The sequence below is a fragment of the Xyrauchen texanus genome, chromosome 6 (assembly GCF_025860055.1).
Source record: "Xyrauchen texanus isolate HMW12.3.18 chromosome 6, RBS_HiC_50CHRs, whole genome shotgun sequence".
NCBI classification, from domain to species: domain Eukaryota; kingdom Metazoa; phylum Chordata; class Actinopteri; order Cypriniformes; family Catostomidae; genus Xyrauchen; species Xyrauchen texanus.
Window position 1 is genome coordinate 27,134,555 of NC_068281.1, and position 13,812 is coordinate 27,148,366.

The 13,812-nt window shown below is 42.3% G+C and overlaps 1 protein-coding gene across 3 annotated transcripts in view; it reads left to right on the forward strand.

The window, feature by feature from the left end:
- col15a1b (collagen, type XV, alpha 1b) overlaps positions 1–13,812 on the forward strand; it is an 88,494-nt gene that overhangs the window by 50,749 nt on the left and 23,933 nt on the right. For all 3 annotated transcript variants that reach the window (XM_052128930.1, XM_052128931.1, XM_052128932.1), the window contains 4 exons: positions 2,976–3,523; positions 5,361–5,435; positions 6,052–6,153; positions 13,596–13,704. In XM_052128930.1, coding sequence (XP_051984890.1) covers positions 2,976–3,523; positions 5,361–5,435; positions 6,052–6,153; positions 13,596–13,704 — 834 coding nt within the window. The remainder of the gene's footprint in view (positions 1–2,975; positions 3,524–5,360; positions 5,436–6,051; positions 6,154–13,595; positions 13,705–13,812) is intronic.

Genomic DNA, 13,812 nt, shown 5'->3' on the forward strand with positions numbered 1-13,812 from the left:
GTTTCTGGGTAAGCATTTTGAACAGGAGTTTGGACAAGGTCCGATTGAAAACTTGCAGGTCCAAGATCGGTCGTATGCCGCCGCCTTTCTTGGGTACAATGAAGTAAGGGCTGTAGAAACCCTTCTTCGTTTCGGTTGGAGGGACAGGCTCTATCGCGTCCTTGATTAGAAGGGAGGCGATTTCCTCGCGCAGGGAGTGGGCATGTTCGCCATGCACTGCGGAGGAACGAACGCCCACGAAGGGGGGCGGAGACCTGGCAAACTGAATTGCGTAACCGAGTCGGATGGTCCGGTGCAGCCACCGTGACGAGCTGGGCAGTGAAAGCCATGCCTCTAAGCTCCGTGCTAGGGGCACCAAGGGGACGAGTATTTTGGACGTACCCGGCGGGGCTTCGCACCGGTGCGGAACAGGTAACGCGGCATCGGGAGGCGCTGTGGTGTCCCGAGGCTCTGGTGCTGAGAATAAACTCAAAGCACTTACCTTGTTCCGCGCACCCGGCAGGGGGCGGGTTCGTGACTGAGGAGGTCTGATGCTGGCGTCCTCTGGACTCGTCTGAACCGGCCGGCCGGGGAACAGTCGTGGGGCTGAGGGCGGAAGCACCGCATACTGGGCGCCGAGACTGTTGAGGCCTGAATGCAAAGTGCCGTGAGAACGGCATTTGCGGGCCATGTGACCCAGAGGTAAAGGAAATAGCTCTTTTATTGAGAATTTGGGTACTGCAGCCCCCGTCAGGCGGTGCGGCAAATGAAAAAACAAAAGATTCTCCTCCCGGCCCTCCACCGGGGGTCGGAGTGGTCTTACCACCTCCGGAGCTAACTTCTCGTCCTCTGGGTCCGCTGTCTCAGGGACGCTTGGGAGCCTTCCGGGTCCTCGAAGGGGTCCGTGAGGCAGGGGGGCGTATGCTTCCTGCGGTTTGCTCGACGCCGGAGCTGGGCCCAGGTTGGGGCGGAGCAGTAGGTCTTCTGGCGGGAGGACGCCCTCGGCGAGCAGGTGGGGCCTGGGCCGTGGCGGCAAGCTTGCGGCGCAGCATGATGTGCGAAATGGCCTCCGTCTGCTTCTTCACCAGGGAGAACTGCTGGGCAAAGTCCTCAACGGTGTCGCCGAAGAGGCCGAACTGGGAGACAGGGGCGTTGAGGAAGCGAGTCTTGTCAGCTTCACGCATCTCAACCAAGTCCAGCCATTGCTGATGTTCCTGGACCACCAGAGTGGCCATTGCCTGCCCGAGTGCCTGCGCTGTGACCTTCGTCGCTCTCAGGGCGAGGTCGGTCGCTGAGCGCAGTTCCTGCAGCGTGTCGGGACCAGGGCCACCCCCGTGCATGTTGCGAAGTGCCTTGGCTTGGTGGACCTGCAGGAGAGCCATGGCATGCAGGGCGGAAGCGGCACGTCCGGTAGCGCTGTAGGCCTTCGCGGTGAGCGATGATGTTGCTCTACAGGACCGGGAAGGGAGTACAGGTCGGCCCCGCCAGGTGGTAGTGCTTCCGGGACATAAGTGGAGCGCAACAGCTCTATCCACCTGGGGGATCTCCGTGTACCCGTGGCGCGCTCCGCCGTCAAGGGTGGCGAGGGCGGATGAGCAGGTGGCGGTGCGACGAGTGGAGAGGGGTGCTCTCCACGAAGACGTCAGCTCATCATGCACCTCCGGGAAGAAAGGAACCGGGGGGGGGGCGAGGCTGTGAGCGGCGCCCCACGCCCAAGAACCAATCGTCCAGCCGTGATGGCTGTGGGGAGGATGGAGGGTTCCAATCCAGGCCCACGCTGTTGGCTGCCCAGGAAAGCATATCGGACATATGTGCGTCGGCCTCCTCCTGGGCGTGCAAGCCTGAAGGCGGCAGCCCAGAGGAGCCCTCAGCATCAGAGCCCACGCCCTCCGATGTCGCTGCGAACTCATCTGCTTCCATCGCAAGAGGGTAGGCAGACTGGCTGTGAGGCGAGTCGCTGCCACCTCGAGCGGGGACGGGAGTCAACGAGCGTGCCGGGGCGCGGGTGGTCCGAGGGGGCGGACCCGGCGGAGCTGCACCCGCTGCCATCCCTGAATCGCCTCCATCGCCAGCCGCATCGTCCTCAATCCCGTGGGAAGAAGGAGCGACGCGGGGGGCGGCTGGAGTGGCTTGCTTACGGTTGTAAGCAAGCCGCGACCGCAACGTTGTCATGGTCATGTTCTCGCAATGAGAACATGAACCATCCACAAACGCAGCCTCAGTGTGATCACTGCCCAGACACACGAGACAACGCCTGTGGCCGTCGGAAGCGGAGAGTACTCTACCGCATCCAGGAACAACACAGGGGCGGAAAGGCATCTTTATAAAGACGCGTCCTTAAAAGGACGTTCAACGCCGTTGTGTTTTTTGCTCTTTTAGAGGAAATTACTCTTTTAAATAAAATCACTCTTTTATGAATGAAAGAACTCGTGAGAGATCTTTCTTATCTGCAACTGTCGATGCGCTCAGGGGCAGGAAGTGCACAGCTGTGCAAACAGGAGAAAGCCGCTGTTGTGCGCCGTAGAATCCAACAGCATGCAGCAGAGGATAGCAGGAACTCGGTGTGTAAAACGCAGCAGTCTGCAAACACGACCATCGGCTCCGAAGAAATTTTCTGAATGAACTCCCGTATTTGCGCCGCTTAAGTACCCGTATGTCTGGGGGCGGGACATGCAAATACTGGTTGCCAACTCTCATTGGCCTTTTTTCATAGTTCAGAGGTGAATATCGGCGCTCAAGAGAGACCCCTAGTGTCGCTTCTCTGACACAACGTGGAGAGAGCGACAGAAGGGGAATTACAGTTACCTGCCCCATTTCTCCATGAACAAGTTAAACTTTCCCAGTCTTCTAAATGACCCTTCTTCAAAGGCCGCCACCCTTCCCATCTCCGACTACCACTCCTGAAATAAGGGTGCTCCAGCCAACCTCCATCCCCTTAAAAGTGTCTATTGTCTTTCATTTGAATCATTCCGGTTGTACTTTCTTTTTTTTTTCAGAGCAAGTGTCCAAGGGTCACCTGGTCCTGACTGAGCTAGTCGGCGTTCCTCTTCCTCCTTCTGTGTCTTTTATCACTGGCTACGAGGGTTTCCCTGCCTACAACTTTGGGCCTGATGCTAATGTAGGCAGACTGACTCAGACCTTCATACCTGAGCCATTCTTCAGGGACTTTGCCATTATTGTCACCCTAAAGCCTGCCAGCTCACTGGGAGGCATGCTGTTTGCCATCACTGATGCCTCCCAGAAGATTATTCATCTGGGCCTGGCCCTGACAACTGTAGAGGACAAGACCCAGAGGATCGTACTGTATTACAACGAGCCAGGAGCCAGTGATACCCAGCAGGTGGCTTCCTTTAAAGTGCCTGACATGACAGAGCAGTGGAACCACTTCACTCTCACAGTAGAGCATGAGGAGGTGCGGCTCTATATGGACTGTGAGGAGTACCACAGTACCCCCCTGAAGAGGACCCAGCACCCTCTCAGCTTTGAGCCGGGCTCTGGCATCTTTGTTGCAAATGCAGGCAGTACTGGTCAGGAGAGATTTGTGGTAGGTCACCATTTTACAGTTCCATAAAACTTGGGTCTTGTATTTACAGGTATTCTTACAAAACATCTCACAAACAATGTCATAACAAGCTGTAACCACATTACTGTTGATTTTATAATTTTGCAGAGATGCAATTACTTCCATCTTGAAGGCCTTGAGGCGTGTTATGTATTTATAGTGTAAACCAGATCTCAGAGAGATTCACCTCAAAGGAAATAAATTTAATATTTCACATTAAGGCAGTAGTATCTATCATTGATGCATGATGAAGAATTGCTCAAGGTTGCTGTAAAAAATTCCTTCCTTGATTCAAAATCATTAGTTGATTATAAATGAATTGTTCCTTTAATTATTTACATTTTAACTCTCTAAAACACTCACTATACTATAACAAATAGGCTATTGTTAAATTGAAGAAGAACTTTATTTTGTTCTCTGCCCCCATATAAACTACAGCTGAAGTAAAGGAGCTTTTGTCCCTAGGTTGGTATGTTGTGTTTGGTGAGACTTGTTGTCATGGAAATGACTGCAAGGAGGGAGAATCCTTTGTGTTATGTAGCATAATGTTTGATGGGCCTCCTCCAGGAGCATGACTGACCATGAAACTGTCACATACAGTTAAGGAGGGAAGTGGCAAATCCAGGCTGGTGGGTACAAAGGCCCAAATTTCAAACTCCTGAAATCACGATCTGAATCTCAATAGTTACAATTATGGCTGTCCCCTCTAAATAAGACACATGACTCCTGTTTTTTGGGGGGGTTTATCATTGAAATTGCTGCTGTACTAAATATACTGTAAATAAAGTGACATTTTATTATCATTCACTAAGGCAGAGAGCAGTCAATAAGGGGCTACCTGTACAAATTTTACAAACAAAAGTAGAATTGCTGATACAGTGTGGGATCCAGTCCTTAATGCAGTGTGAAATGTTATAACAGACCAACACAATGCAGTTTTGTTTAGTCGATTTAATTGAGTCAGTCTAGCTTAAAGTTTTGTGTTCCATTTAAAGTTTCCTTTCCTTACACTATAAAAAAGTGGTAAACAGGAATGACGTAGTTACCTTAAGGAGCTATTTCTACCTGATCTAACCCTTAAAATAACTTTTGTTGGTGCAACCTTCCACCAGGTTTCAATGATGTTAAATAAAAAGGTTGGATGATTTGAAGAAAACCAGTTTATTCAAACGTTACCATGTGACGCATAAATATTAGGTACATTTTTTTTTGTTTTTGTGACATCTTGCATAGGTTTTCTAGATAGTTACTCCTTGTGGCACATTTATTGTAGTTCACTCTCAGGTTTTGAATTTTGTTAAGTTCTTTCACTTCTGCATGCTGTGCCGTTTATAATGTTATTGCATTATTATGTGTTATCTGTAAGAGTTTTGCTTGTCATTGTTTTATGGTTGTTTAGACTATGAAAATGTATAATGCCTCAAAAGTAGCTGATGAACATCATAAATCTCTGTTGTACTTTGATGAAAGTGTGGCTATAGGTACCCATTCAATTCTAATGAGTATACCAGGGGAGAGTTCTTCTGAAAGCCTGCTGATAATTGCTTGACATTTATGATCTTCCTTTTAGCACTGTTGGCACATCACAGAGCACTGGATGTATATGTGCTCATGTACTCCTGAAAGCTGTTTGCTGGTGTTAGAAATAAAACCAGATACAACTCACTGCTGCCTGCATGCATACAAAGTGGCTTGGTATTCTGAAAATATACAGAGCAATCATTTTACACAATTTGTGAAGTGTGCAAACAATTTGGTGGTGCACTGTATTATCCTGCTGAAATACTAACCCCCATGTTTTACTCTTTATATTTTTCAGGGCTCTATCCAGCAACTGGTAATAAAACCAGACCCCAGGGCGGCTGAAGAACAGTGTGAGGAGGATGATCCTGGCGTGAGTGCATGATCTGTTTCTTAAGGGTTTCCACATATTTGATGAATACAATGAATACACAGAGCTTTTTCAGTCATTTGCAATAAAACAGCTTGAAAAGATTATTTGCTCACAAAGCAGACATCACTATGGCTTTTAAGCAAGTTTTACTGTACACAAGGGCTAAATTTAGCCAATAAAATATCTTAGATTAGAACATGACTACAAAAATGTATATTTGTTATAGAATTTTTCATGACTTTTTAGATTGTATTAATTTCTATGACTTTTCCAGGCTTGGTGGGAAACTTTTGTTTTTTACATCCCCTGATGTTTCCAGGTTTCTATGACTGTGAGAATCTGTGTATAATGCGTTACACATGAACTACTTCAGTTTATAATCTGTACCCCTCTGAGAAGAATTTTACTTAGTGCTATTGGTCTCAGAGCAGTCCTACACTGACCTCAGCTTCCTTTTCTAAGTATATGAGACAATTTTCTCATAGTTCATTGAAAGCAGCATGCATGTTTTTTTGTCCTAGGGTGTAATTCTTGTTGAGCTGGTACTCCCTCTTGTGGTAGAGTGACCTGTAATGTACACAGCAGGTTCACCATGTGTGTGTTTTCGGGGTTGTAGGCGTCTGGGGACAGAAGTGGTGATGGTGATTTTGATGATGAAGAAGACCAAGGCAGACATGAGGAAATCGTTGGTGGAACAAACAAGAGAAAACATAAGAAGGTTTAGCAAAAGCACCTCCTTACACACATCGCATCACACAGCATTTGACTGTCTGCAATATATATATATATATATATATATATATATATATATATATATATATATATATACACACATATATGTACAGTACTGTGCAAAATCTTTAGGCACTTCAGATGTTTCACAAAAACATTTGTCTTAAGATGGTTATTTATATCTTCAGCTTTAGTGTATCAATAGGAAAAATACATTTTAGACACCAAACATTACTTTTGCAAATAGAATAGATTAGAATAGAAGAACAGGGGACTCTGCAAGAGATGGCATTTCCCCCACAGAGCCCCCCACTGAACATCGAGTCAGTCTGAGATTACATGATGAGACAGAAGCAATTGAGACAGTCTAAATAGGTAGAAGAACTGTGGTGAATTCTTCAAGCTTGGTACATCCTATCTGCCAACAACCAAGAAAAATTGTGGCCAGGTCTACCTAGGAGAATTGGTTTAAAGACAAAGTTGGCCACACCAAATATTGATTTAGCTTTTTTATGTTTACTGGATTTTGTATGACATTAAGTGATAAATGAAAACAATTTATGGCATTATTTTTGAAGACATCCTCACTATGCAATATCTTTCACAAGTGCCTATAAATTTTACATATATACAGTATATATATATATATATATATATATATATATATATATATATATATAGAACTAAACTTGAATATATGGAATGAGAGTGTGAATATATGGAACTAAACTTGAATATATGGAATGAGAGTGTGAATATATGGAACTAAATTTGAATATATGGAATGAGAGTGTGAATATATGGAACTAAACTTGAATATATGGAATGAGAGTGTGAATATATGGAACTAAACTTGAATATATGGAATGAGAGTGTGAATATATGGAACTAAATTTGAATATATGGAATGAGAGTGTGAATATATGGAACTAAACTTGAATATATGGAATGAAACTCTGAATATATGGAATGAGAGTGTGAATATATGGAATGAAACGTGAATATATGGAATGAAATTTGAATATATGGAATGAGAGTGTGAATATATGGAATGAAACTCTGAATAAATGGAACGAAAGAGTGAATATATGGAATTAAATTTGAATATATGGAATGAGAGTGTGAATATATGGAATGAAACCTGAGATTATTTAAAAGGAAAGTCTGAATATATAGAATTAAACTTTTAACGTGATGAAATCTGACGTCATCAAAGCACCATCTTGTGTTTTTCATGTGTGATTGTTCCGTACAGATGTTAAACTCACAGATGTTGAACTATGAGTGAGTCTGCATGAAATCTAGTGGCAGCAATCCAAAGTAATGACGAGCTAATTAACACCCTGGCGAATGCATGCATGGGCCAAAATACTGGTAACAATATTCAATACCGTTCTACTGATGAAGAAATTCATTCACTATTTCACTGCAGAAGATTGAATGCGGTGAACCTCACAGTCCAGGAAGTTCCTGCTTATCAGGCAAACATTACAGAGAGAAACATGCCTTCCACCTCACAGGGACTACCCACAGCAGCCCCTGTCTACAAACAAGGATATAACTAGCTATACATTATTCATTAAGAACTGTCAAATTTGCACTTTCATTCCATACATTCAGAGTTTCCTTCCATATATTCACACTTTAATTCTATATATATATTCAAGCTTCATTCCATATATTCAGAGTTTCATTCGACATCGTAAAAAGCATTGAGGGTAGATTAGTAGGTGTAGAGGATATTTCGGGTCTAGCGGATACACAGGTGTATAAAGCACTTTTTACCTTTCTACATGTCACAGGTTTAGATAGAAGAATATAATATGGTGCAATGCTTTGATAGGGACTGTGTGGGGATTTGGTAAAGGATGGAGGAGCTGAACACGCAGCGCCATCTGATGCTGGATCCACAACATAGCTCTATGATCTTGGCCGACAACATGTTTTTAGGCAAAAGGATGTAGGATTTAAAATGCGGTTGGTAGCAGTAATGGTCCTAGGAGTGAACGGCCATTAACAAGAAGAAGAAGAAGAAATGAGTGAGTGAATTTGGACGCTGACGTATACACTGAGCGTTGAGGTCTAGGGGCTGTCACAGACATAACATCACATATGAACATTTAAAATAAATGTGACTTACTTGTTATTATCATGAAATAATACAGTAAATCTTCATTCTTTTGTCATTTTTAATGTATATGTTAATATAAAGTGCAAACACATTTTCTCAAATGCACATTACTGTGTTTATTTGTTATATTTTAATATCTTTAAACTCCAATACAAGCTCTGTAGCGTTTTGCCTCTCTATATTTTATGTTATTTTAATCATGTAATGATTTGCCAAAAAGTAATTTAATAAATAAAACATGTAGGAGTGAAGGAAGCAGTAAACTGGCATCTATCTCTCTCTCTCTCTCTCCAGCAAGTCAAGTAAAGTCAAGTCAAGTGGTTTTTATTGTCGTTCAACCATTTACAGTTAGTACAGTACACAGCGAAATGAGACAACATTCCTCCAGGACCATGTGCTACATAAAACAACATAGGACAAACACAGAACCGCATGAGATTACACAGACTAAATAACATTCCTGCATAAAGTGCACGTGCAACGTGTGCATAGAATACGGGACAGTACAATAATTTGTAAAAGGAACTGGACAATAGGCATAGTGAGAGACAGTCCATCGCCGACCAGTACACATTTGCAATTGAGTAGTGCAAAAAGATGACACTTTCTAAAATGCCAAATGTAAACATAACATACTATGAAATAATGTTCTATGGACATAGCAGTTATTGAGGTAGCAGCCAGCTATAAAGTGACAATGAATTAAAGTGCAACTCTGGACATGTGCAAAGGTTGGATGGTGTACAGGTGTGTGTGTGTGTGTGTGTGTGTGTGTGTGTGTGTGTGTGTGTGTGTGTGTGTCAGTCCAGTCTCTGAGTATTGAGGAGTCTGATGGCTTGGGGGAAGAAGCTGTTACACAGTCTGGCCGTGAGGGCCCGAATATTTCGGTACCTCCTACCAGACGGTGAAAACAGTGATTTGTCACAGCTTAGGTATGAATCTATTGTCATCATAGGTGAGTACTTATAAACGGTTTTCAATTATTGTGACCCTCTTTTGTTTGGACCAGTGACCACATCATGAGTTCATCACTGTGCCATGTTTGCCATGCTGTTATGCATCCTCATGATGGCCATCGAGAATGTCCTTATTGTCTGGGAATGGCACATTTACTAAAATTATGGACAACCCACAGTGCCACAACATTAAAACCACCTGCCTAATATTGTGTAGGTCCCCCTCGTGCCGCCAAAACAGCACCAACCCGAATTTCAGGAAAGTATTCTGAGATTATATTCTTCTCACCACAATTGTACAGAGCAGTTATCTGAGTTACAGTAGACTTTGTCAGTTCGAACATTCTGGCCATTCTCTGTTGACCTCTCTCATCAACAAGGCATTTCCAACTGCAGAACTGCCCCTCACTGGGTATTTATTATTTTTTTGTCACAATTCGGAGTAAATACTAGAGAATGTTGTGTGTGAAAATCCCAGAAGATCAGCAGTTACACAAATACTCAAACCAGCCCGTCTAGCACCAACAATCATCCATGTAATAATCAAATCAGCCAACCACTGGGAGCAGTGCAGTGCATAAAATCATTCAGATACGGGTCAGGATCTTCAGTTAATGTTCTCATCAACCATCATAATGGGGAAAAAAATTTGATCTTAGTGAATTGGACCATGGCATTTCTGTAACTGCTGATCTCTTGGGATTGTCATGCACATCAGCCTCTAGAACTGACTCTTAATGGTGCCAAAAACAAAAAATATTCAGTGAGCATCAGTTCTATCAGGAAGAGACACAGGCTTGAGTGAGGTTTAAGATGCCATTTATTTGATGAATGTAAAACAGAAAAGTACTGTCTCTCTTTGGCATAGGACCCGTCTGGCGGTCCGAGGGAGTTGTACTCGGAACCATCATATCCTGCCGGAGATAGGAGGCAGGGGCGAGGAGCCTACCCCCGTGCGGGACAGGCCTCAACTTGTGGTGGTGGAGGTTGCTGGTTAGCACACTGAAACAGCAATGTGATAGATTGTGAGCAGACTTATAAAGCAATGGCTTACATGCGATTGGCTAGGAGTTACCCAGCTAATGATGTGATGATGTACAGCTGCTAGTCTTTCAGCTAGAACTACGCTGCGCTTCCATTTCTGTGGATGCAAATGCCTTGTTGATGAGAGAGGTCAACAGAGAGTGGCCAGACTGGTTCGAACTGACAGAGTCTACGGTAACTCAGATAACCACTCTGTACAACAGTGGTGAGAAGTATAGCATCTCAGAATGCTACTCAGTGTGGTCGATCTGTTTGCGTCAGCTGAGAACACCCATTGCAGAATGTGGTTTTCTCTGAGTGGTCAGGGAGGCCCGCTGGGGTTGGATATGTCGAGAGTGGCCTGAAGAGTTGTTGTTCTCAAGAGGGAAACACTGGGTCATTACAGGATGCTTCTGGTTGTTCCCAGATGGCAGAGAAGACATTGATTTGCTTCTCTTATATGTCTTGTTCAGGATCTGCTTTGTTCTCTGCTTAATTCAGGCACTCCTGGACTCAGAAAGGAAGGCTAATACAATAAAAACATTGTAGCCATTTCCCACTTTCTTGATTTGGTGAATGGTATGAAGGTAGGAAAACACCTTTTGGTGAATCAGTTTTTCAAGGGGGCACGCTGTCTGCCGAGTTACACTCTATCTGTTGTGAAGACTGAGACCGAACGTTGACGTCACCATCCCTTGTCACTCGGGATGAGCTGAGGCATTCCAGGTCTGTTTACACGGATGTTTATATATGGTAAAGCCAACCCCAAAGTCAGTCAGCTGACTTTGTTCTTATTAAGTCTCGTGATGATGGTATAAGTCAGGGTAAAAGACCATGGTAACAGTCATCGTTCAGTCTCATAGATCCATAGTTATGTACATAACTTATGTAAATAGACTGGCATGTCTTAAGGACAATATTTGGTAAAAAATGACAAAAAAGCTTTCTCTAGATGCTCATCTGTCAATAATTGAAGGCTATACAATGCTTGAAATAAAAATAAATAATTCAAAAAGGTGTACACTACAGTCAGGATAAGTACATCAGTCTCTAGTTTGAGAAATAGACACCACACATGTCATTGAATTCTACCTGCTCAACACCAGTTTCATGTACAACAGTAAAGAGAAGACTCAGGGGTTGCGGCCTTATGGGAAGAATTGCAAAGAAAAAGTCACTTTTGAAACAGAAAAACAAAAAGAAAAGGTTAGAGTTGGCAAAGAAACAAAGAAAAGAGTGTTATGGATCTTAATCCCATTGAGCTTTTGTGGGATCAGCTAGACTGTAAGGTGCGTGAGAACTGCCCGACAAGACATTCACATCTATGGCAAGTGCTACAGGAAGCGTGGGGTGAAATGTCACCTGAGTATCTGGACAAACTGACAGCTAGAATGCCATGGATCTGCAAAGCTGTCATTGCTGCACGTGGAGGATTTTAAGGATTTTAAAGTATTTAAGAAGTTCTGAAAAAAATAATCTAATTGTAATAGTAATTTTTGACATTATTAATGTCCTTACTATACATTGTGATTAGTTTAATGCCACTTTGTTTATAAAAGTACCAATTTCTTTCCATAAGAGCAAAATCCAAACTTTTGGCCGCCAGTGTATGTGGGAGGCTTTTTTGTGTATGTGCAAGTATTTTGTGAGTATGTGCATGCATTTTGTGTGTATTTGCAAGCGTTTCATGTGAATGTGCATGTGTTTTTGTAAGTATGTGCAAACATTTCTTGTGAATGTATGAGTGTTTTGTGTGTGTATGAGATTTAAAGTTTGAATTATGACCTAAACTGCCCCTCATAACATAATACCCCAATTAAACAAATTCTCATAAATAATTGTTACTATAAATGGATACATATGTTACATTTAATACTTCCCCTTATAATGCATTATACATTTTAGAAGAATACCATGAATAGAAAAGGTTTATAATGTAGTATAACTGCCCATACATAAATTTATGAAAATATTTTAATAATATGTATTAAAAAGGCATTATACCTTTTTAGTGCACCTACAGGCTTTATAGGATTTATTTTTTAAATTTTTCTGGAAAAAGTGTTTTTTTTCTCCCCCGCAGAATAGTCAAGTTTGTATAAAGGGTTTGATATTTGGCATGAGAAAAGATCAGTGTTGTTTTTGTTTGTCTTTTATGTTTGTGTTTGTAGTGAATTATGTTATTTCACTTGCAAACATTATGCATTTTTTATCTTTCTTAACAGAAAACAAAGTGCTTCCTTCTCCCTTCAGGGAATCAGTATTTTTGTAGATCTAGAGGCATCAAACGGTTTAGATCAAGGGCGTAGTAGCACTCTTTAAAAGGTGATTTTTGTGTCCCACAGTTTTCCAAGCTAAACCCATACCGATACCAAATGGTGGATTTGTATACAGTTTTCTTTGCGTTTTGTTTCTTTTGGGCTAATTGAGCGATCATCCAGCCAACCACAGGTGACTGTCATGAGCCAAAACAACCCTTACGTAATAGGCCGTCAGTCAAGACAGTCTAATCAATGCGACTCCATTCATTTCTACAAAGTTGCTTTCAACAAAGCTAATTTCTCCATGTTTTTTATCGGCATTGATGCTGATCTAAATTAATAATCTAGAGATGAGGAACACACAAATGAGAGTTATTTATCGGCGTATCGTTCTTGATTGACAACATTATGTGAAATGCATTGCAGAAAAAAGGACAATCCTTCTTTTAAGCACACATTGTAAATGGAGTTTATATCAGCACATGAGTCTTCATGAAGTTATGCTTTTTACATTATGTTTGTGAGGTAATAGTTTGATTGGTCCTTTTTGCCAATTTAAGCAGATTACCAGATCTGTGTTAAATATGATAAGCTATTTTTACCTCTATGTTGTTGTGCAGTTGACACACTGTAGGGAAAAAGTTCTGCTGTGTTCTTAGAACAGTTAGGCATTTTACTGAAATCAATATGTAGACACACTTTTTTATACATGAAAACGTACGGATGTTATTGAAATGCATAATTATTATAAGACTATTATTGTTGTCTCTTGATAAAAGTCATTCTCAGCAGCTCACAAACTGTAGGAATATGATAGATTTGCTTTGTTCTTATAATTGAATGTGGCCCAATGGAGGATTTTTTTTTTTAGGCCAATAAATGCCCCCCTTGAGAAAGACCATATTGTTTTCATAGCATACAGTTATTAGCTGACAGCATTTGCTGCCCAACAGTTCATAAACATGTTTTTCATCATTATGGCCAATTGATCTTGTAGTTCAATTGTAAACAGTTCATTGAGAGTTTATGTTTCTGGTGTATGTATTATTGCTTGCAGACACATCAACCCACCTCTCCTGTGCGAGCCCCACCCACTGTATCACCTGAAGTGGAAGAGGAGAACTCCTCCGGACATGTGAACCCTATAGACGAAAGGCTACTTCAAGGTGAGACCTTTGATTAGGTTAAGACCCCAAATTGCATTATGATTAGTAAATAGATTTGAATATTTACTAAATCAATATTTAAATAAATATAATCTCTGAATGATTACG